The sequence below is a fragment of the Danio rerio genome, chromosome 20 (genome assembly GCF_049306965.1).
Source record: "Danio rerio strain Tuebingen ecotype United States chromosome 20, GRCz12tu, whole genome shotgun sequence".
NCBI classification, from domain to species: Eukaryota; Metazoa; Chordata; class Actinopteri; order Cypriniformes; family Danionidae; genus Danio; species Danio rerio.
Window position 1 is genome coordinate 58,293,542 of NC_133195.1, and position 23,959 is coordinate 58,317,500.

The 23,959-nt window shown below is 39.3% G+C and overlaps 2 protein-coding genes across 11 annotated transcripts in view; both read right to left on the minus strand.

Annotated features, from left to right (window-relative positions):
• Positions 1-987: 987 nt before the first annotated feature.
• On the minus strand, positions 988-13,998 carry yy1b (YY1 transcription factor b). Of its 4 annotated transcripts, none has more exons than XR_012395448.1 (6): positions 13,013-13,998; positions 11,320-11,476; positions 7,453-7,485; positions 7,246-7,306; positions 4,226-4,384; positions 988-2,023 (listed from the first exon to the last, which is right to left on the minus strand). XR_012395448.1 is itself a non-coding variant. In XM_005170229.5 (6 exons), the coding sequence occupies exons 1-6, from the start codon at positions 13,868-13,870 to the stop codon at positions 1,841-1,843; spliced, it is 1,098 nt and encodes a 365-aa protein (XP_005170286.1). In that variant the 5' UTR covers positions 13,871-13,998; the 3' UTR covers positions 988-1,840. The 4 variants fall into 4 exon arrangements, 2 of the variants coding, with proteins under 2 accessions (XP_005170286.1, NP_998285.1); XM_005170229.5 differs by having other exon boundaries at positions 13,366-13,998; XR_012395447.1 differs by lacking the exon at positions 7,453-7,485.
• Positions 13,999-14,815: 817 nt separating this feature from the next.
• evlb (Enah/Vasp-like b) overlaps positions 14,816-23,959 on the minus strand; it is a 54,272-nt gene continuing 45,128 nt past the window's right edge. For 4 of the 7 annotated variants that reach the window (XM_073932262.1, XM_073932259.1, XM_073932261.1 and 1 more), the window contains 7 exons: positions 22,400-22,500; positions 20,964-21,003; positions 20,700-20,730; positions 20,533-20,593; positions 18,195-18,255; positions 18,062-18,119; positions 14,816-15,673 (listed from right to left, as the gene is read on the minus strand). In XM_073932262.1, coding sequence (XP_073788363.1) covers positions 15,636-15,673; positions 18,062-18,119; positions 18,195-18,255; positions 20,533-20,593; positions 20,700-20,730; positions 20,964-21,003; positions 22,400-22,500 — 390 coding nt within the window. In that variant the 3' untranslated portion in view covers positions 14,816-15,635. 7 annotated transcript variants of the gene reach the window in all.

The window sequence follows — 23,959 nt, forward strand, 5'->3', positions numbered from 1 at the left end:
AGTGAAATGACCTTGAAAAGACAGTTCATGCTGGAAAATCTTCCACTGTGGCTGTATTACAACAATTCTGCAAAGATGAGAGGGACAAAATTCCTCCAATCATATTTACAGATTGATTTATAAACAGTCAAGCCCAAAATTATTCACACCCCTGAAAAATCCTGACTTAAAAGAAGGGATGCTCTGATTGATTGGCCGATAATCACATTTAGTGACTCGATCGTTAATCACTGAGTGTTATTTGGAGATGAGCAAAATATTTGAATGACCTTGCATGTATTTAGGCCTTTTTACATGTAAGAGGTGAAAGTTCTGTTTAATAATATTGCAAGTTCACTAAAACCTGGCTGAAAATATTTAGAAAAAAGTTACAAAATATATTTTTAACATGAATATTTAATAATATAACTTCTTGTAATTTACTTATTACAATAAACAGTACTTTATAGACCTAGTTCCTCTTAGTAAAGAAGTAATGGATTCATAGGTTTGCATTTTAACCTCTTCTGCATCAAATATGAGCTGCAAACCTTTCCTTGATTGAGACACGTAGAATTTTTCTTCCATCATTTGCAGCGTTTCCAAATTGCATTGTTAGTCTTATGATTGTACTGATGATAAATACTTATAACTGTTATAGGAAAGGCATTTGAGGGATTGGCATCCTTCCTGTTAGGTAAAGAGAGGTGATCTCACTTAAGTATTATAAATAGGGGGGAAGTGTGTTTTATGCATTGTAAAGCTTAAAGAATCTGTATCGGCTGCTTTTTGTACATCGACCAATTGCCTTTTGGCAGAAGCCTGGATCAACAAAAACCTTGTTGGTGAAATAAATGAAAGAGAAATTGCCAGAAATATGAATAATTTCAGGCTTAACTGTATATATAATACTCAGTTTGACATATATCACACATATCCCATCACGATTCAGACTGATCAATGTTAATTTGACTTCATGACACCAAAACAGATTTAGGTGACAAAAGCTGACTTTTTCCCTCTTTAATTGCATTTTGCTGAAATACAGGTGAGGTGTGAATACAGGTGTGAATATAAACAAAGGACAGTCGATGCTCAGACCTTCACCGTACACTCTCTGAAGAAGAAAACAAAGACAATAATACTGCAGGTGTGCTCAAACACAACCACTGCATCTTTCCCATCACACACACACGCGCACGCACAAACACAACTCATTACCCATGATGCATCACAGCCGGACCAAACCACAGAGCAACACAAGCAGACAGAGTTACAGTGATAACTCCTGAAATAAGTGTACAATATGCACACTGGAGAAACACCAAATTAAAAGATATGATGCATGAAGAAGAGCACGCTGCAAACATGCGTTCGTTTAGACTTTGTGTCTCGTTTCTAGTCCAAATATCTACAAATCAGTCAGCATCATCTGGACCAGCACAAACTACAGTGTTGTTTCCAGCAATGATGAGTCCGAATGAAGCGAGTTTCCCCTTAAAATAAGCAGAACACTCTTGCTTTCAATCTGAGATACGTTTATTTCTCTTACCCAATGATCAGATTAGTGTTAGCGTTTTGCTCACTTCTGACTCATCATATCTTGTCTAGAAAACACTTCTGGATTTAACAATGTTTGGATATTTGGACTGGAAACAGGACAAACTCTAAATGAAAGCATGTTTGCAGTGGATTTAGAGACTGGAGGAAAAGTGGAAGAGGAAGGAGCGCTCGGCTCCTCATGTGTGTGTGTGTGTGTGTTTATAAGACAGGGTTTTCCTTTAGTCTTTTTCAGTCCCCTGTGCTCCTCCAGGTCCTCTCGCAGAGCTCCAGCACACACACACACACACACAGAGAGAGTTCACTGGTTGTTTTTGGCTTTGGCGTGTGTGAGAATGTGTGATTTGAGGTTGGTGGACTGAGCAAACTTTTTATTGCATCCGTCGAAGGGGCAGACGTAGGGCCGGTCGCCGGTGTGAATGCGCACGTGTGTGCGGAGGTTAAAGTCCAGAGAGAAGCGTTTCCCACAGCCCTCAAACGTACACTAGACCAACACACAGAAGCACAGAGCTGTTACACACACAGAAGAGGCCTCATTACAGACATTACAGAGCTTGATCCTCATAAACACCTACTCTACACACGGCCATGCTGCGCTCACTGAGCAGATGACTCTGACTGCTTGCATGGGTCTGTTCTGCTCTAATTGGTCGGACAACTCGTCTCTGCTCTGATTGGTCAGATTGGTGAAATGGTTTTGCTCAGTCAAACGACTGTGATCTGATTGGTCAGATGAATCCTCTCTGCTTTGATTGGTCAGATGGGTCCGCTCTGCTCTAATTGGTCAAATGGGTCTCTGATCTGATGACTCATCTCTTCTCGGATTTGTCGAATGACTGCCCTCATTGGTCAGCTGGGTCTGCTCTGAATAGTCAGATGAATCACCTCTGCTCCTATTGGTTGGATTACTCTACACTGCTCTCATTGGTCAGGTTGGTCCACTCTGCTGATTGGTGAAATGGTTTTACTCAGTCAGATGACTCTGCTCTGATTGGTCAGATGTCTCATCTCCTCTCTGATTTGTCGAATGACTGCTCTTATTGGTCAGCTGGGTCTGCTCTGATTGATCAGATGACTCATCTCTGCTCTGATTGGTCAGATGACTGCTCTGCTCTGATTGGTCAGCTGGGTCTGCTCTGATTGGTCAAATGACTCTGCTCTGATTGGTCAGACTGCAGTACTCTGTTATGATTGGAGTGTGTTGGAAATGAAGGCCTCCTTGTCCTTCAGTTACTTTCTACTCTTTCGAACAGTGAAGACAGCACTGCATTGATCAAACTTCAGCTTTAATGTGAGGATGAAACACTAGAAGGTCTGCAGGACATTTCTCAGTCGCACATTTGATTTAGACTCTACAGTTAACACTGAGCACACATCACAAGCAGACATTATTAAGAGTTTGTGGGGAAAACGCCATCTTAATGAACAAGGCGGCTATGTTAGTGTACAGCATCAATTTTCTTCAGTGCTCAGTTCTGCAGACTCTGCATCAGACGCATTTCTTATTTGTGCCAATCTCATGCAGATAAATCCAGGACTGCTGAATACGCAACTGACCGAGCTCTCAATTCTCCTATTGGAAATAGCGGCTTTGTAAGAGTCAATCTACATTTAAAAATAAATGATTTGTCTTCGCAATAAAAGCTTCTGAACATCTACAGCTCAGATATACTGTGTTTTGAGAGCAAAGGATGTTGTTCAGCCTTTTAACTTTAGGACAGAATGACTGATTAACCTTGATTTAAAAGCTTTGCAGCACTTTTACATTCAGAAACAGCAGCATGAGACACTGCACGACAGGTATTACTCCAAACACAGCACTCCAGTAAACACTAAAACAAACTCAATGCCTCTATATATGAGCTGCACGCTGAGTAAATAAACAGTTTTATTAGAATATGGAAAGAACTTTTACCATTATAAATCCAACATTCTTTTACTGGAGAAACAACACATACCTGCTGTTAAAGTAAAGATAAATAAATCCATCTCCAATGACAGATGCTTGTTCATGTTCTAATGGTAAACTCTCAAGATGTATAACAGTCACCCACTTTGCTTATCCCTTTAATGCATCTTGATTTAAAGGGTCAGTTCACGCAAAAATGAGAACTTTCCAGCTATCTTAAGTGATTACAATGAGTACATGTTCATTTTTTAGTGAACTAATGCTTTAAAACTCCTCAGATTTTTGCACCATTGAGGAGTTATGAAGACAATCCATGTTTTAGGTTTATTACAGTAAGGGAAGTGTGTATGTGTGTGTGTGTGTGTGTGTGTGTGTGTGTGTGTGTGTGTACTACTTTTAGAAAAATGCATTTTTCTATTGTTTTTTTGGTCAAAAATGTTGCTTTTTTATTAAAGCTACCTGCAATCAAGTGAGGATAAAACATGAACACGCAAAAATACACTAAAATGCTTTTATTTTTTTTGCTTGCTTCTTAAATCTGTTATACAATATAATATGCCCATATATTCCAATCAGAAAGTAATCTGACGGCCATTACATTAAGGTGAAAATCATCTGAAATGCTGGTGGTGACAGCTTTGACATTTAATTTAAGCTTTTTTTAAATTATATTTCAGTAAAATTAGGGCTTTGAAATATGTCGATAACTTAACAAGCTGTCTGAAGATCATTTCTAGACTTCTGTTTCCTCAACAGCAGTCTGAATGATGGACGTACCTGAAAGGGTTTTTCTCCGGTGTGCACCAGCTGATGGCGCTTGAGTTTGGAGCTCTCCACGAAGGCCTTCCCGCACTCTGCGCACACATGAACCCGCGGGCCGTGAGTGTGAAGGTGTTTCCTCATGGCTGAATTATCCCTGAACATTTTACTGCAGCCCTGTCAGAAACGCACACATTAGAGCCCTTTTTACAAAGCAGATCATGTCAGAGCAGGTTAATAGATGAAGATATGATGAATATATGCTGTAGCTCTAGTACATGAACACTCACTCAGTTAAGTTTAGCATCAATGTCACCAGGGCTTGACTCAAACTTTTTTGATCACCAGCCACTGTGGCTAGTAGATTTCCAACACTACTAGACACTCGCCATTTTCACTAGCCACACTTTTGTTGTTAGGAAATTATTTAATATGCATAAATTTGACTTTGACATGCTAAAATAACTTGATTTAGACCTTGTGTCCACAAGCCTCCTCATTCATTTATCTTTTTTTTTTTTGTTGTGTATGACCTTGCTCAGTGAGCGTAAACAAATGGGTTGTGGTTTCATAGTGTCGCATTGCAATTATTCATTATTTCACATGACGTTTCAGGGCTCCAAAATTAAGGATTTACCAAATCTATCGCTGACCATACCAGTAATTAAAAAAATAATTATTATTTCTCAGCCACAAAAAAAAGCAAAATGCAAACAAACAATTGAATTGCAAAAAATAATTATTGTCATGCATCTAAAACTATGCACAGTCTGTGTTACGGCTAAAGGCCTCATATCACCAGTTAACTACACGTAAATGAGGAGTTAATCTTCTATTAAAACAATAGCAATGTATATAAAAAATGTAACAATATTAACAAAAATAAAGCAAAAGAAAGTAGGTGAAAAACAGTGTGTGATAATGAAAGGATGATCACTCGCACACGGTTAAAGGCTCGTGCACAAGAGACGTTTTTTGCTTATATTTTCCGTTGACGTTTAACGCCTCGCGACAAAATAACAGGCGTCACTGTGAACGTGCACACCAACGTGCCAAACGGCAGGCGCAAAAGCATCATTTTGAAAAAAAAACGCCACATGCTTTTTTTTTTTTTTTTCTTCTTCACCAATCAGGTCGGCACTTTTGCTCACGTGCACGGAGCTGCTGAAGTTACAGTAAACAGCACTTATAGGCGCTCAAGCCCTAAACTGTCAATGCGAGCGCACATTAAAGAAGATGCCCAGAGGGATATGAATGTGGAGCTGCTTATTGCTCTGCTGAATAATCATTTCTTCATCGCTAGAGCTGGAGCTGCTGCTTCAACCATCCATGCTTGTTCGAGTCACCAGTAACTTTAACAACAAACGTGTCAACTTCCTCTCCTCCTCTTCTTCTGTGTTATAAGCGGATGTCAGAAGCTTAATGTTGTGTAGCACCATCTACCGTCAAAAGAGTGATTTTGCACTCTTCAGCTTGACGCCAGTGAAAAGCGCTTGGCTTTGAATACTGAAAAAGTCTCGTAAAACGCTGACGATAAACGCAAACGAAAAGCGTCCCGGTGTGCAGTAGCCTTAACATCACTGCTTAAAGAATGGTTAAAGCGAAAACGGCAACCGCTGCTGCTTACTGCTTACAAAAAGACAATCAAAGAAAAAAACCTGGAGCTCTTGAAAACAGCAGGACTGTGGGTCCATGAGCATCACTTATGTCCAGTCTATTTCAAAGAGGACCGATCGCACTAGTTGTGTTTTTGGTACGGTTGCTTCGCGCAAGGGAACTCACGCGATCATGTGCGCACGAGTGATCATCCTCTCATTCGCGATTTACCTTGCCTCTTTTTGCTCGAAGGAACACAATTATTTTGGTCAGTTGTGCTGCTTCTTCATTCTAAGATCACATTTGCATGTCACACTTATTGCCGAACTCTACAATCTAAAACTACAATTTAAAAATTATTTTCAACCAGCCAACGTGGTTAGTGGGAGTGTCTGTCTAATCCGCCACAGGTGGAATCTACCTGCATTTTGCAAGTGTAAGTGTCAAGCCCTGAATGTCATCATTGAAGATCAGTTCAGTTCAGTTGTCACTGAAGAGAAACTCCACCAACACAAACATTTTATAACTCACAAACATTCATCTTCACAATTCACCAAAACAAAAAGCTGATATTTCCATCACCTGTGTGCTATTGCATGTGCACATCAAAAATGCTAATCTTTATAGTCCAAATATCTAAATATGCTACAAAACAAGCAAAATAATCTTATTTCAAAGTCAAAACAAGATTATTTTGCTTCCCCCATGGGCAGATTATATTGCTTGTTTTAAAGGTGACCTATTCTGACACTGTAAATGCGTCTCTGCTGTCGCTAGAGTGTGTGTGTGACTCAGAAGTTTTCTAACTCTCTGAAACTGACCCTTTCAGGCTTTGATCCTAATTGTGGCGTTTTGGTGACTGTCGCTTTAAATGCAAACGAGATGGTGCTCTTTTCAGAAGAGGGCGGAGCTACATACCTGTGATAGATTAAAAACTCTACTGGACAGACTGCTGTTTATGTTAATGAGATGGAGAGATGTGCACTAGTGGGCGGGGCTTTCCCCCTCTGATGACACGTGCAAAGGGAGAATGTCAATCAAAGTGTTTCAGCAGACTGTGTTCATCAAGCCTGATTAGAACAAACACAGTTCACTCATGTTTACCATTAGAGGCTGGAGATGCTCACACACTGCTGTGCTTAAACCCTGCATAAAAGTGATTTTTGCATAATAATTGGTGTATTTTGACTCATTATTTCTGACAATAACACAATATTTTTTGCTAGTCTAGAAAATGCTTCTTGATTCAACAATTTATAGATATTTGGACTAGAAACAAGTAAACAACTCCAAGTAAGAAAGCATTTTTGTAGTGTGCATATGTGAGCTGAAATCTGGTCGTCTATGAAACCCATTAATACCAAAGTGCTCGCTACATGACATATTATTATTATTAATAAATTGTTATGACATAAAAAACACAGAAGTCACGGACTCTTCACCTTATGTGGACAGGCTATGGTTCGAGGAGCATCATCCTCCTTGATCTTCTTCGGCTTCATTCTAGGCACAATAACAATCAGCGTTACCCAGCATGCCCTGCTTCAGAACACATCCACCCGTAACTCATGGTGACCCAAACCCAGCCTTCAGTGACCCATAAGCCGCTCATTTGACCAATGAAAGAGTTTCTCCAATCTAAGACTTACCGAGAGAACTGACCGCCACTGTTGCTGAAGGGGCTGAGAAATAAAACAACTAACAGAGTAAATGTCATGTCAAAAACATGCTGCGCAAAAGCAGGAGACGAGGTGAAGGACGTTCACTCCGAGAACACCACTATTACAGTGACGCTGTCGTTCAGGTAGACTGAATGATAGCAGTGCCATGGCACACGATCAAACACATCTTCAGCAGGTTAATCAGAGTTTCTGTCTTCATTAGTCTCCACACTGCAGCTGCAGAACAGCATACAGAATATGAACTCTGAGACAAACTGTCTAATATTGATTTCAATAATAAATAGTGGTGCAACGGATCCAAGATCTCACAGATCGCATCACATTATGGTTGTTTTAGTCACGGGTTGGACCATTTTTTTTGGATCAGCCAGAAAAGAGATGAAACAAAAGTCATGTGCTTTCAATTTATTACAGAAAGAGCACTGCAAGAAGCGTTTGGAACTGAAAACATGTAATTTATTAAAAATAAAATGAAGAAATGATCAGCTGAATAAAATAAACTGTAAAATATTGAGTGCTGTGAAAAACTCACTGTTATTCCTACTGTTGCTGATAACGCTAAATGTAGAAATCTAACATCATCATTTCTACTACACGTTTATTTTAGGCTCTTCTTCAATAAATGATTCAGTTATTCACTCATTAAACTTCATGTTTCATTGCTGGATGATCATTTCTGAAGAATTATTCATTGGCAGATTTTTCATAGCCCCCTATTGGTTGAGTAATGTTACTGCTGCCTACAACTTTCATTTTAGAGCGTCAAGTAAAATGCATATGACGGTGGTTTTAATCTTTAGAATAAACATCAGTGGTTTTATCTAAACGCTAAACTGTTCTCCCAGTACTTCTGTGTTATTTGACTGCGTCTAAAAAACAACGTACATTTTCAGATTTGAATGCAACAATTTGAGGGATTAATAAACATATGCAAATCAGCATCATTTATAAGTGATGTTGCTAGGGTGTTGAGATCCTGATCTTTTAATGATTAATCGTGCAGCTTACACTGAGTACAATAATGCAGGCTAAACAAGCAGTGACAGAAAACACCGTTAATAACCCAGCACATCCCCAATAACCCAGCACAATGTCTTCTGTCATCATTATATATTTACAAGAAAGCCGAAATGCTTTCATACATGTGGTTTAAATAATGCGAGAGGTAATCTCTCTGCAAACGTTACACATTTAGGATTAATCTACATGTAAAAAAAAAAAAGCCCTTTGTGTTCTGAATCGTGGGTTGTGATTTAACCGTGATCCTTTACACCTCTAATAATAAATAATGCTTAACTTCTCGTAATAATTCACTTTTGATGTGAATAGTAATTTAAACACTGCCGTTTATTAAAACAATTTTTGACGGATGGTAATTACTCTGTCTGCACTGAACTTAGTTTAGATAAAAACTGCTTCATTTGAGGAAAACCCCTTGTGCATTGCTGAGACGTATACTGAAAATCTATTTTACCATTCGTGATGTGTGGAATCTGGCCAAATCAATACAAACACACCACTGAAAGGGAACAAATAATGAAGTTTCTAATGTTGGTCAGTGCTGTGTTGTACTAATATTGTGTTACAGTAATTTTTTTTTTTTTTTACAACTTTTTACTAGTGCAATACTTGTAAAGCATGTCTTTAAAATCATCTACCTGAAATTAAGATAACTGCTGAAGCTACAAACGCTGGTGGGGAGACTAATATATTTACTGTTCTCAGTGTGAACGAGCCTTTACCGTCTCCGCTGATCACTGCAGTGAGGAGAACTTCAAGATGAATACACTAATTAACTCAAGCAAAGGGACTAAGACATCTTTTACAAACAAAAGCACTAAACATCAATACAAAATAGATTTCTCACAGGAAGTACACTGAAACTATCTCTGCATCAACAAAGATCACACACACACACACACACACACACACACAGGGTCAGAAATGAACAATGTTTGTATTGGTGTGCGGTGTCAGTATCTGAATTACTGTGTGTTGTAGGCATGGGCCGGTATAAGATTGTGACGATATAATAACCTTCCATAAATATATCACAGTTTCACGGTATTGTGTTTACTGCTCTAAAAGGTTTTCTTTTTAAATGTCTGGGTAAAAAACAAATACTTTTCGCCCTTTTGAACACAGTATATTTTAATTTGAGAAACATATAAATATTTTGGAGCAGTAAAAGTGTCAGGCTAAATGAACTGGTAGCACTTTACAATAAGGTTCATTAGTTAATGCGTTTACTAACATGAAGTAATCATGAACAACACATGTACAGCATTTATTAATCATAATTGAACATTTACTAATGCATTATTAACATTCAAGTCCATGCTTGTTAACATCAGTTAATGCACCATGAGTTACTAACAATGAACTACTGTATTTTCATTAACTAACGTTAACTAACATGAACAAATACAGTAGTAAATGTATTGTTCATTGTTTGTTCATGTTAGTAAATGCATTAATTAACATTAACTAATGAACATTATTGTAAAGTGTGACCAATGAATTATTGACTTCTGCGGTCTTCATTTGTTTAAATTAAAACAGCATCTTCCCTGCTGGAGATACTGCTGTCCTAAAAACAACAACAAAAGCGTAAATAAAAAAAACATACACGTAACTTAGGAAAGGTATTCAGAAAATTGATGGTTTTAAAAGCTTGACTTTTCCAAACCGCGGTATACCTTGAAAACGGTTATCATGCCATAGATAGTGTGTTGTCCATTGATGTGTACTGAGAGGTGTTCTCTGATCAGTCAAAATAAGCCTGAGTTTCAGCAGCACATCAATCTGCTGATCCACTGATTCTCAGGAAAGATGGGGCTGCACTGAGGAACAGATTAGACGAGGGCTGCACAATACATCGTTTGAGCATCAATATTGTGTGTGTCTGCAAGAGCAACATCGCAAGATATGCAATGTTGAGTCGTGATTAAAGTAGATCAGAATCCACAAGTCAAAACACATGAGATTTATGGAGAATCGAACCACTATAGAGTGAAAATGTAACATTTTCGTGTGTTTTTAAGGCCTGTGTGAACATTTTAATAGTTTAAAGCATATTAAAAGATATATTTTATTGAATTGTTTATATGATGAAGACTATACAATGCTCTTTTACATGTGATTATTTAATTTCTGTACCTGAATACTGTTAGATTCTCCCCAGAAAACCATAACATTTGCTCCATTGTGTTTATTTTTTTAATATATTTCTTTATGTTTACTATATGTTCACCATAACTTACATAAAATATATTTATATTTCACTACAATAGGCAATCATTCCAATCAATCTAAAGTAATGTCTTTCCAGAGCTATTTCAGGCATGTGGTGAAATTTATATTGCCAATATACATTACGGGGAAAAATACAGCCATGTCAAATTTTTCCAATATCGTGCAGCCCTAGATTAGACTCATATTTGATCAAGTTTGCATCATTTTCCTCTTTATAACTGAAGCAGCACTCATAGTGCGTTCACACCTGACACACACCTGCAGGAACAGATCACACACAGCTCTAAACCTGGGGAATTACAGCTCTCTGCACCACATTTACAGAGCTGATTCATTTCTGACCCTGACAAACACACACACACACACACACGTGCACATAGACAGACGCATGCACACACACACTCATAAGCAAAGACACAAAGAAATGCATGTGCACACACGCACATATGTGCACACACAAACAGACACACAGGCATGAACACACACCCACTCGAGTATGTGCACAAACAAACATGCACAAGCACGCACACACACAGTAGAGCGGTAGTGTTGTGGGTCAGTGTGCGCGCTGTCTCTGACCTGGCGAACTCCGCCAGCTGTTTGGGGTCGGACAGGTCGATGCCTGGGATGCCGCCGGGCGGGAGCTTCTTCCCGGTCATGTACTCGGAGTAATCAGGTGGAGAGTTTTCCCCGATGATGTGCTCCTCCACCTCATGCTCCAGCTCCTTCTTATCATCTGAAAGAAAGCATGAAGCGCTTCAGTGGATGATGAGGATCTACAGCATGGCTCCATCACTGATCACAGCACTCTGCCTGTCACAACACATCATCTTTATTCTGTAATACAAGGTCTGAGAAATTAATCTGATGTTATTCTGACCATTTACACCACTGCTTATGAGTATACAGCAGCATTAATATTGTAAATCTAATGTAAACAGATCTGGGGCCTCATGTATCAACGCTGCGTACGCACAAAAACTTTGTGTACGACAGGTTTCACGCTCACGCTTGGATTTACTAACAATGAAATGAACGTGGGAATGTGCGCTGGTCGACGCCAACTTCATGCCTGGCGTACGTGCGCTCAGTTTCACGTTCATTTGGATGTACAAAGAGAATATGCCTGGAATTCGGCGTACGCAGTGTTTCATATCATACATCTGAATTTTTTACACATTTACAGCTTTGTGCGTACGCAGTGTTTTAGTTTGATTTCAACGCAAGTCTTTGTACACGAGGCCCCAGATGTTGTCCACATTTATGCAAGCATGATGGCCGATATTTCGATAATGCCTCAGCAAAAATAGCTGACCTCATGTCCATGTATAGCTCAATTGATCCAATGATTGATTACAAGGCATTGTATAACCACAACAAACTAGCCCAGTAGCACTAGTAAACCAACTCCACATTGTTTAACCACAGTAGACTACTCCCACAGTGCTAGTTAACAGACTCTAATCTGGCTCAACAACACTAATATTAGTTAACAGACTCCACATTGTATAACTAGATCTAACTAGTCCCGAAGCGCTAGTTAAAACTGTTAAACATCTATCAGCACTGGTTAACAGACTGGTTATCCACAGACTAAACCACACCAGACTAACTGTTACTCCCACAATACTAGTTAACAGACTCACCATTAACAAACCAAGCTAGACCTGCAACATAAGGACCCAAAATTAAATACACCAGTGTCCAGACTAACTTATTACCACATTACTGGTTAACAGACTTAACAATATTTAACCACACCAGAGTCCAGACTAACTTATTACCACAGTACTAGTTAATAGACTTTACAATATTTAACCACACCAGAGTCCAGACTAACTTATTACCACAGTACTAGATAACAGACTTTACAATATTTAACCACACCAGAGTCAAGACTAACTTATTACCACAGTACTAGTTAACAGACTTTACAATATTTAACCACACCAGAGTCCAGACTAACTTATTACCACAGTACTAGTTAACAGACTTTACAATATTTAACCACACCAGAGTCCAGACTAACTTATTACCACAGTACTAGTTAACAGACTCCGCATTGAAACAATACCAGACTAGTACAGAAGCACTAGCTAACTAACTTTACATTGTATGACCACACAAAACTAGTCCAGTAGCACTGGTTTACAGACTCTATACAGTTTAATACCACCAGACTGTCTCCACAGCACTAGTAACCGACTCATAATCGTTACCATTATCAGACCAAGCTAACCTCGCAGTACAGACTCCATGTTATTTAACCTACCTTTCCAAACTAGTAGCACTAGTTAACGCTCTTTTACCGCAGCGGTTCCGCGAACTCTTCAGTATCAGCCGTTAAAATAAACGGATAACCGTCACACTTGCTCATATTTTTGAATCCAGAATGGCGCGCGCGGGCTCAGCTCAACCCGCGGGTCTGTTAAACGGTCGCTTTTCGCGGCCTGCACACACACAGCTGCAGCGCACTCGCGCCATCTTCCAGCCGCGCACCGACGCCATCTTTACGGGCGGCCATAGTGGACTCGGGGAACATGGCGGCGCCCATCACCAGCGACAAACATGGCCTCCGACCAAAACAAAAACACTCGGAACGAGTGCAGGAGTCTGCCCACTCACCCGACGCCCACATGGTGACGGAGAACTCCCCCTCCAGAGTCTTGATCTGCACCTGCTTCTGCTCCCATTTCCTCCCGCTGGACTCCGCCGCGCTCAAGTAACTCTTCTTGCCGGTTTTCTTGCCTCCCGCTGCCGCCCTCCGTCCCGCACGCCCCCCGGAGCTCCTGCCCGCGACCGTCAGCAGCGTCTGGCCGATGTACTGTGCGTCTGCGCCGGGTGTGGGCACCGGGATGAGGATCTGCTCCTCGAAGGCGTCCCCGCGCAGCTCCGCGTCCTCTCCGACCACCTCCTCGCGGGTCTGCAGCAGGATGACGCCCGGTTCCCCGTCCCCGGTGTGCAGCGGCTGCAGCGCGATCATGGCCGGCTCCTCTTCGTCCTCATCTTCATCTTCTCCGCCGATGACGGTGGTCTCGATGGTCTCCACCTCGATCTCCTGCAGCTCCACCAGCTCCGCGGGCACCGCCGCGCCTTCCGCCTCGATGTACAGCGTCTCGCCGGACGCCATCGTTAACCGTGTGCCGCTGTCACGGAGCGGTTCCGTACACGCACTATTTCCCACACACACCCCCTAACCCGCGCACACACTCCGGTGTACAAACAACTGCTCCAGCGATTCACGGCTCCATGCGCACTGCCGCCACATCTCGCGAGAACAGAGTAAAGATCCACGGCTCTATGCGGACCGCGTCCAAATCTCGCGAGAACACAGAGTGTAAACAACAGCTTTACCACTCTTCTCTTCTTTTCAACTCATTAAACTTGTTAACGTGTTAAAAGCCCTACATTCGGAACCTGTTTATATGGATTTATTACTATAAACAACTCTATAAACGCTAATAAATGTCACTAGTAACTCGTGTGTGTGTAAATGTGTTTTATATATGTAATTAATATATAAATCATCCATATTTATTAGATTATCTGTACTTTTTAATATAAAAAATAATAATTATAAGCAAAAAGTAAATTAGTTTGACTGTACAATATTACATACAGTTGATTATATTATGATGCGGGCTAAAAATAACATTATGCACATCTAAACTGAAAACAAACTTGTTTAAATGTCTTTCATATGTATATATTTAAACTATATTACATAACTGTAGTATTTAAAAAGCAGATTTACACTGTATTAATGTTAGCTACGCCTGTGTTTGACACACACTGAAGTATGAGTTATATGGTAATTCTTATTTTAGATTCGTGGCTTTCTATAATCAGACAGAGTTATTAATAGCACACACACACACTCGCCTCATAAACAGATGAAAGTCAGTGTTTCTGGCGTCTTCTTCCTCTCCTGACGTCTCTAACAGGTCAGTGGTGTTATTAATCTGAGTGTTCCTCTATTCCTCATATCCTCAGCTTCAGCGCGCACACACACACACACACACACACACACACACACACACACACACAGATAAAGACACACTCATCCAAGACAAGACATCCTTCACAGTTTATTTCAGTTCCTTTTCAATGCCATGTATATCTTTTATTCCTTTATTTATTAATTTTTATTTATTTATTTTCAAACCAGGAAGCACTTGGTCAGAAAAAAGAAAAGATTAAAACAGAACAATACGTCACCACATCCTTGCAGCCAATAAACATTTTATTAACAACATGATCACAAATACTCCGATGTTTGTTCATTAGACTGAAATAACTGAAGAACTCCTGCGCATCACCTCAGATTAAAAAACTCCTATTAAATACATATTCCATGGCAAAAAAAAAGGATTAAAAAAACTTTTTTAAAAAAGTAGTGAGAGAGGTATGAGAAATGTGCTCAGGGAAATCAAAAGGCTAATTCTGACGTGATGTGCAAATATATTATTATTATCATCATTATTATTATTATTATTATTATTAATTCCTACAGGTCTACCTACATCAACACACTGCTACTGCCACTACTACTAAAACAACAACTACTGTAATAATAATAATAATAATATGCATAATAATAACAATGACAAAATGAAAATACCTAAAATGACATGACGTTTTTTCTATTTTCTTCAGTTTCTGCAAAAGACTTTGAAAAGACTGCCACCGAAGATCAACTCGTACCAGAAAACAGTAAGGTCAGTGCAAGTGTCCTTCATTCCACGTAACACATCTAAGGTTGCTGCAACGTTGCAGACATGTTAGAGCAGCGTTTGCTTTAATACGGCTGTAACGCTGCCGGCGGCTTCAGTGGTCGGCTACAGCAGGATCTGCGGGGCTCTCAGAAAAGATGGAGGACCAGGGAATTATGGACATTATGTCGTGCTAATTCTACTGAGTTCATGTCTAATGGCTGAAAAACAAGACAAAAAAAATCATTTGAGTCATCACTGCATATACATTTAGTCACGTCGTTTAGAACCAGTAGCTGATTACAGTTCAAAAGTAATCTAAATGTAATCCAAAAGTAGTCAGATTACTTTAGCATAAGTGTCTAATCTAGCAATTCATATTACTGACTACAAATTTAATCATGTCATTTATATTAAGTTATTGACTGCTGTTAATCTAAATGTTAATCTAAATAAGTAATCTAAATGTAATCCAAAAGTAGTCCGATTACTTTATTGTAAAAGATAACAGATTATATACCTTTAGCTTCACACTCTTCAGATCTAACATTTCATGACATATCCAGAGCTGGATAATAGCTATTAATACATGTAATCTGGATTATGTAATCAGATTACAAATATCAGAATATAAATTCGTGTAAACTACTTTTTCAAATACTCATAATCAAAAAGCAATCTACATGTAATCCAAAAGTACCCAGATTACATTACCATTAATGTGTAATCTACCAGATTATTTTACTGGTGACACATCTAATCATGTAATTTATATTAAGTATCTGATTGCAGTTAAAAAGTAATCTAAATATAATCTAAAGGTAGTCCGATTACTTTACCATTAATGTGTAATCTCACGAACCATATTAATGAAACCACACTATCTTCAGATCTAATATTCCACAGCATACCCAGATCTGGATATTAGCTATTAATATATGTAATCTGGATTATTTAATCAGATTACAAAATAAAAGTAATTAGAGTAAACTACTTATATTAAATACCCATAATCAAAAGTAATCTAAATGTAGTCCAAAAGTAGTCAGATTACTTAAGCGTAAAAGTTTAATCTAACAGATTTTATTACTGTAGCTACACACTCTTCAGATCTAACGTTTCATGACATATGCAGAGCTGGACAATAGCAGATTATACTGTATGTAATCTGGATTATGTAATCAGATTACAAAAATCAGGTAATTCGTGTAAACTACTTCTTAAATTCTCATAATCAAAAAGTAATCTACATGTAATCCAAAAGTACCCAGATTACATTACCATTAATGTGTAATTTAGCAGATTATATTACTGACGACACATCTAATCATGTAATTTATATTAAGTATCTGATTGCAGTTTAAAAGTAATCTAAATGTAATCCAAAAAGTAGTCAGATTACTTTACCATTAATGTGTAATCTAAGAATCATATTACTGAAGCTACACACTCTTCAGATCTAATGTTTCATGGCATATCCAGAGCTGGATAATCGCAGATTATATGTAATCTGGATTATGTAATTAGATTACAAACTACCCAATACCCATAATCAAAAAAGTTATCTACAGTAGGTGTAATTTAAACGTACTCAGATTATCATAAATGACTGATCTAAAAGATTATCTCACTGACTACAATTTTAGTCATATAATTGATATCTGACTACAGTTCAAATGTAATCTAAATGTAATCCAAAAGTAGTCAGATTACCATAAACACGTCATCTAGAACAGATTATATTACTGAAGCTACACACTCTTCAGGTCTTATATTTCACGACATATCTAGAGCGGGATAATCGATTATTTAATCAGATTACAAAATTAAAGTAATTAGAATAAACTACTTACATTAAATACCCATAATCAAAAAATAATCTACAAGTAATCCAAAATACTCAGATTACTTTACCATAAATGTGTAATATAGCAGATTATAGTTCAAAAGTAATCCAAAAGTAGTCAGATTACTTTAGCGTAAAAGTGTAATCTAACAGATTATATTACTGAAGCTTTACACTCTTCAGATCTAACATTTCATGACATATCCAGAGCTGGATAATAGCTATTAATATTTGTAATCTGAATTATGTAACCAGATACCAAAAAATCAGGTAATTAGTGTAATCTTTTTAAATACTCATAATCAAAAAGTAATCTACATGTAATCCAACAGAATACTTTACCATTAATGTGTGATCTAACAGATGATATCACTGACTACACACTCTTCAGATCTAATATTTCATGGCATATCCAGAGCTGGATAACAGCAGATTAGATGTAATCTGGATTATTTAATTAGATTACAATATTAAAGTAATTAGAATAATCTACTTTTTTAAATACCCATAATCACAAAAGTAATCTACGAGAAATCCAAAAGATTACTTTACCATTATGTGTAATCTAACAGATTATATCACTGACTATAATTTTTAGTCATGTAGTTTGAAAAGTAATCTGAGTTTAATCCAAAAGTACTCTGATTACGTTACCATGAATGTGTAATCTAACAGATTATATTACTGCCTACACATTTCATCATGTAATCTGTATTTGCACAGTATTCAGCATGATTTTCAGGAGTAAAACAACCCAACGCACCATCAATGATCTCGTCCTTCACCTTGTGTAGTTCCCGAACCACCTCCTCCAGGATCTCCTGTTAATGACAGCATGTTTAAAGCAGCACAAACACACAGCAGACAGAGTGTGTGAACGGGAAGATCATCGTTACCTGTTTCATCCGGTCGAAGTCCAGCGCGTCTGAATCGCTGATGCTGCCCACCGGTCGAACCCTGCAGACCCATTAAACACCTCATGAACTCTCTCCCCCCTCAGGGTTCAATAAGAAACTTAAATAGGAAGATAACTCTGATGTATATGAGGAAAGGAAACTTCTGTTAACATCATATCTGTCTACACTGGGATGGTTAAATTAAGACAAGCCTCCTCCAAACAACAACAAAAATTACGCAAATTCCTAAATCTGTTATTTACAGTTGAAACTATCAATATAATATATTAAAAACAGAATTACAAAGGACAGAATAAACAGCGCACATTAGAGAAAAGCTGCAAATACATTCAACATTTTATCATGCTCAAATGAACAGCCTAGTATACAGAAGCTGAATCAGACAAATTATTATTAAGAATTATTAGAATTAGAAGCGATCAAATCTAATTTTCTAGAAGGTATAGTTTAAATATACTTTATGATTAGTTATTTACACCCTTCATATTTAAGAGCAAGGAGCGCCCCCTGCTGGTCCGGCAGTACTATGCGTATAGGGAGGATCTGCTCTTTGATGATGTTTATTCCACCCTTTATATAAAGATCAACAATCTGGGAAATCTGTATTTGTTTATTTATAGAACATATTTGAACATGTTTGTAATTCCAATCATTGTAAGACTATATACGAAAACAGCATTGTGAAATAAAGCACATGTAAAATCCAAACATGATCTTGTTTGTGGTGTAATTTGCTTATATTTCCATGAATCAGATTTCTATACGGGACTAGACATGTTATGCAAATTCAGTGGATAAAATAGGAGCCCTGAAAGAGACGTCAAAAATCCAGAAATGAGTCTTAAATGATTATTTTTATTAAAGATTTGATTATATTAATTATAACTATAGCTAATATTACATTCACTAAGAAGTACATTCAACAATAGGTGTGAATTTTACAGTGGGCGGGGCTACATTAACCTGACTTTGACAGGGTGGTGCTGATCTAAACTGACTTTGACAGTGGGTGGGGCTAATCTGACCTGACATTTGCAGAGGGCAGGGCTAAACAGACCTGAATTTGACAGTGGGCGGGGCTAAAATTAACCTGACTGTAATAGAGGCAGGGCTAATCTGACCTTGATGTTGGAAGTGGGCGTGCTAAACATACCTAAATTGGCAGTGGGCGGGGTTAAATTAACCTGACTTTGACAGAGTTTGACATTGGGCAGGGCTAATCTGACCTGACTTTGACAGTGGGCAGGGCTAAATTAACCTTACTTTGACAGAGGTGGGGCTAATCTGACCTGATGTTGGAAGTGGACAGGGCTAAACATACCTGAATTGGCAGTAGGCGGGGTTAAATTAAACTGACTTTGACTGGGTGGGACTAATCTGACCTGGTGTTTGCGGTGGGTGGGGCTAAACAGATCTGAATTTGACAATGGGCAGGACTAAATTTACCAAATTTTGACAGGGGCGGAAGTATTCTGACCTGACTTTGACAGTGGGTGGGGCTAATCTGACTTGACATTTTGCAGTGGGCGGGGCTAAATTGACCTAATTTTGAAAGAGGTGGGACTATTCTGACCTGACTTTGACAGTGGGCGGGGCTAATCTGACCTGAAATTTGCAATGGGCGGGGCTAAACATACCTGAATTGGCAGTGGGCGGGGCTAAATTCACCCAATTTTGACAGGAGTGGGACTATTCTGACCTGACTTTGACAGTGGGCAGGGCTAAATTAACCTTACTTTGACAGAGGTGGGGCTAATCTGACCTGATGTTGGAAGTGGACAGGGCTAAACATACCTGAATTGGCAGTAGGCGGGGTTAAATTAAACTGACTTTGACGGGGTGGGACTAATCTGACCTGGCGTTTGCGATGAGTGGGTCTAAACAGATCTGAATTTGACAATGGGCAGGGCTAAATTTACCAAATTTTGACAGGGGCGAAACTATTCTGAGCTGACTTTGACAGTGGGTGGGGCTAATCTGACCTGACATTTGCAGTGGGCGGGGCTAAACAGACCTGAATTTGACAATGAGTGGAGATAATTTGACCCAATTTTGACAGGGGTGGGACTATTCTGACCTGACTTTGACAGTGGGCGGGGCTAAACTGACAGAGGAAAGAGCTGCCAGTCACACAGGGACAGATTTAAATATTATAATTCTTTGTACATTTACATTTATTCACACTTTATTCAATTTCACACCTTTGGATGGAAACACAGCTAGTGTGTGTCTCTGTGAGTGTGAGTGTGAGTGTGTGTGTGTGTATGTGTGTGTGTGTGTGTGTGTGTGTGTGTCTGTGAGTGTGTTTTTCTCTCACCTAGAAACCAGTGATGATCTCTCGGCTGAGTTTGCTCTGTCCCAGGGCTTCTTCACACCATCTGCACACACACACACACACACACACACACACACACAGGTTTACACACTGCTCATCAGGTTAAACACACAGCAGAGGTTAGAGTGATGATGATTGTAATGTCGCACCTGCAGCGTTCTGTCCACGATTCAGATCATCCTGAAAAACAGTAGAATCAGAACAAGCAGAAGATTCTCACACACACACACACAAAACCCTTAATAGTTACATGATTAATAATGAATATATTTTACAGCAAGTAACGACTAAACAGCCAGGCTTTAATTCTCCCCTTTTAAATGTGTGTTTCCCTAAGATCATGCTTTGTGTATTACAACAGTCAGATGAGATGATCAAGCTGAAGTAAACACAAAACTCTGCTCTGTACTCACGTTTTGGCTCTCATCCTTCTTCTCATCTGCTGCTTTCCGTCTGTGGGACAGATAGAGATGTGTAGATGTGTTGAGCAGTTTACAGAGACCCTAATACTCTTAACCAGATGTGATGCACCAGGTTTTCACACACTTTAGCCCCGCCCACTGTCGCATTGGGCCCACCCAACCTATTTTGACCAAGTCGATAATGGGCGGAGCATGAGTGAAGTCTATTTGACAATGGGCAGAGCTTATGTAATAATGGGTGGGGCTTATTTAACATTGGGTGGAGCCAGTGTTACAGTAGAAGGGGCTATACTAACATTAAACAGGGATACTTTACAGTGGGTGGAGCCAGTGTAGCAGTAGGTGGAGCTATTTTCACCTTAATCAGGCCTGATTTGATAGTTAGTGGAGCCAGTGTGATGGTAGGCAGAGCTATATAGGCATTAATCAGGGCTGATTTAACAGTGGGTGGAGCCTGGCTATTTTTTATATTAATCAGGGGTAATTCATTGTGGGTAGAGTCAGTTTAACAGTAGGTGGAGCTATATTGACAATCAAGGCTGATCTGACAATGAGTAGAGCCAATGTGACTGTAGGCAGAGCTATTTTGACAGTGGGTGGAGCCAGTGGCACAGTAGGCGGGTCTATTTTGACATTAATATAGGCTGATTTGACAGTGGGTGGAGCCAGTGTGACAGTAGGTGAGGCTATTTTGACAATCAAAACTAATTTGAGAGTGGGTGGGGCCAGTGTGACAGTAGGCAGGGCTACTCTGACTTAAATCAGAGCTGATTTGTCAGTGGGAGGGACCAGTGTGACAGTAGGAGGAGCTATTTTGACAGTGGGTGGAACCAGTGGCACAGTAGGCGGGTCTATTTTGACATTAATATAGGCCGATTTGACAGTGGGTGGAGCCAGTGTGACAGTAGGTGGGGCTATTTTGACAAATCAAAACTGATTTGAGAGTGGGTGGGGCCAGTGTGACAGTAGGCAGGGCTACTCTGACCTAAATCAGAGCTGATTTGTCAGTGGGAGGGACCAGTGTGACAGTAGGAGGAGCTATGTTGACTTTAATCAGGGCTTATTAATCAGGACATTGAGTAAAGCCAATGGCACAGTAGGCGGGTCTATTTTGACATAAATCAGGGTTAATTTGACAGTGGGTGGGGCCAATGTGACAGTAGGTGGGTCTATTTTGGCATTAATCATGGCTGATTTGACTAAGGGTGGAGCCATCTTGACAGTAGGTGGGGCTATATTGGCATTAATAATAACTGATTTGACAGTGGGTGGAGCCAGTGGGACAGTAGGCGGGACTACACTGGCATTAAACACTGCTGATTTGACAGTGGGTGGAGCTTTCTCAGTCAGAGATGCAGCAAAGCTGAGATTAAGGCCACAGAAACACGTTGTAATAGTGTGTGTGTTAGTGTGTGTTCTCTTCTCACCTCCGCGCCAGCAGGGCGTTCATTTCCTCCATCAGTCCTCCACTTCCTCCACTCGTCCGGTTAGCATCGTTTTTGGCTCCGGATGCAGAGTTGTCCTCAGGCTGCGACACACACACACACACACAACAAGCAGAAACACACTCGTGAACATAATCAACACTCACATGAACACACTCATCTTTAGTGCTGCAACAGATCACACAGCTCATGGTTCAGGTCACGTTACGGTTATTGAGTCATATATATCAGGCCATTTTATCAGACCAGCAAGGAGACAAAACAACTTCACAACTATAACTTATAGGACCAGTTATATTAATATGAATAAAATCAAGAAATAGCCATCTAAATAAATATGATAAATGTTTCAGTATTTAGTTGTTGAATAAATTTAACATTATAATGTTGCACAAAAACAACACATTATATTTATTTTTGAATTAAATTTTTAATCAATGAATGAATGAATGATTCCATAACTCATAAATACCCGATGATTCATTACTAGATGAATAATCTTTGATGAATTATTCAGTGACACATGTTCTATGGCTGGGTGTCGCCACCTACTGGTTTTTCAATGTATTTGCTACAAGCTTCATTTGAAGCGACAAGTTGCATTAAACAGGGATTTTAATCTTCAGCATAAACATCAGTGATTATATCTGACCTATAAACTGTTCTCCCAGTACTACTGTGCTATTTGATGGTTTATAACTCAGATTTCAGTAGTGATTTAATTAGACAGTAAAGTTCATCAAGACAAACTTTGAGGCTGACTTGAGAAAGCCTGTTGGTGATCATTTTTTAAGTTTAAAACAGTTTGAAAAATGAAAAATGAATGACTGATTGATTGATTAATTATTAGATATAGATAGACAAACAGATAGATAGACAGACAGACAGACAGATATATAGATAGATAGACAGACAGACAGACAGACAGACAGACAGACAGACAGACAGACAGACAGATAGATAGATAGATAGATAGATAGATGGTCAGATAGATAGATAGAGATTAGGGATGTAACGGTATTGTAAATACCGTCATACCGCAATATTAATTTTTTTCGATATTACCGAAGTCGCATGACTCGGTAAAACTATAGGTCTTCTGAGAAAATTTGCTCAGGCGAATGAAGCGAACGGGAGGTAACGAAAACTACAATTGCCATCAGCCCATGCTTGACCATCATCCCTTGCGGTCTGTTGTTGCTACAGATCCAGTAATGCGGAAATGGAGTGTGCTGCTAGAAGCGGGGATGAAAAGAGCTGGAAAACTCTAAAGCAGGTCGCACACCAGAAGCGCCGCGACACGGCGCGTACATGACAGATTAAAGTATCGCACACCAGACGCGCACATTCGAATGATATTTAACATGAAACTAATCAGATGGCGCTCTGTGGCGCGGCTGAAAAATGAACTGCGTCCTGAGCCGTCACCGGGCGCCGCCGACAGCCGCCGGTGTGTGTATCCTGATAGAAACCTATGATTAGAATTCTAAAATACATGGCGCTGCGTGGCGCTGCGCGGCGCGCCGCCGAGCGTTGCTTCTG

Coding starts and splice junctions, on each gene's coding strand:
- yy1b (XM_005170229.5), bottom strand. CDS start 13,870: ATGGCGTCCGGCGAGACGCTGTACATCGAGGCGGAAGGCGCGGCGGTG. Junction 7,307..7,452: donor AGTGGCGGTCAGTTCTCTCG/GTAAGTCTTAGA, acceptor TATTGTGCCTAG/AATGAAGCCGAAGAAGATCA. Junction 4,385..7,245: donor CCATAGCCTGTCCACATAAG/GTGAAGAGTCCG, acceptor CGTTTCTGACAG/GGCTGCAGTAAAATGTTCAG.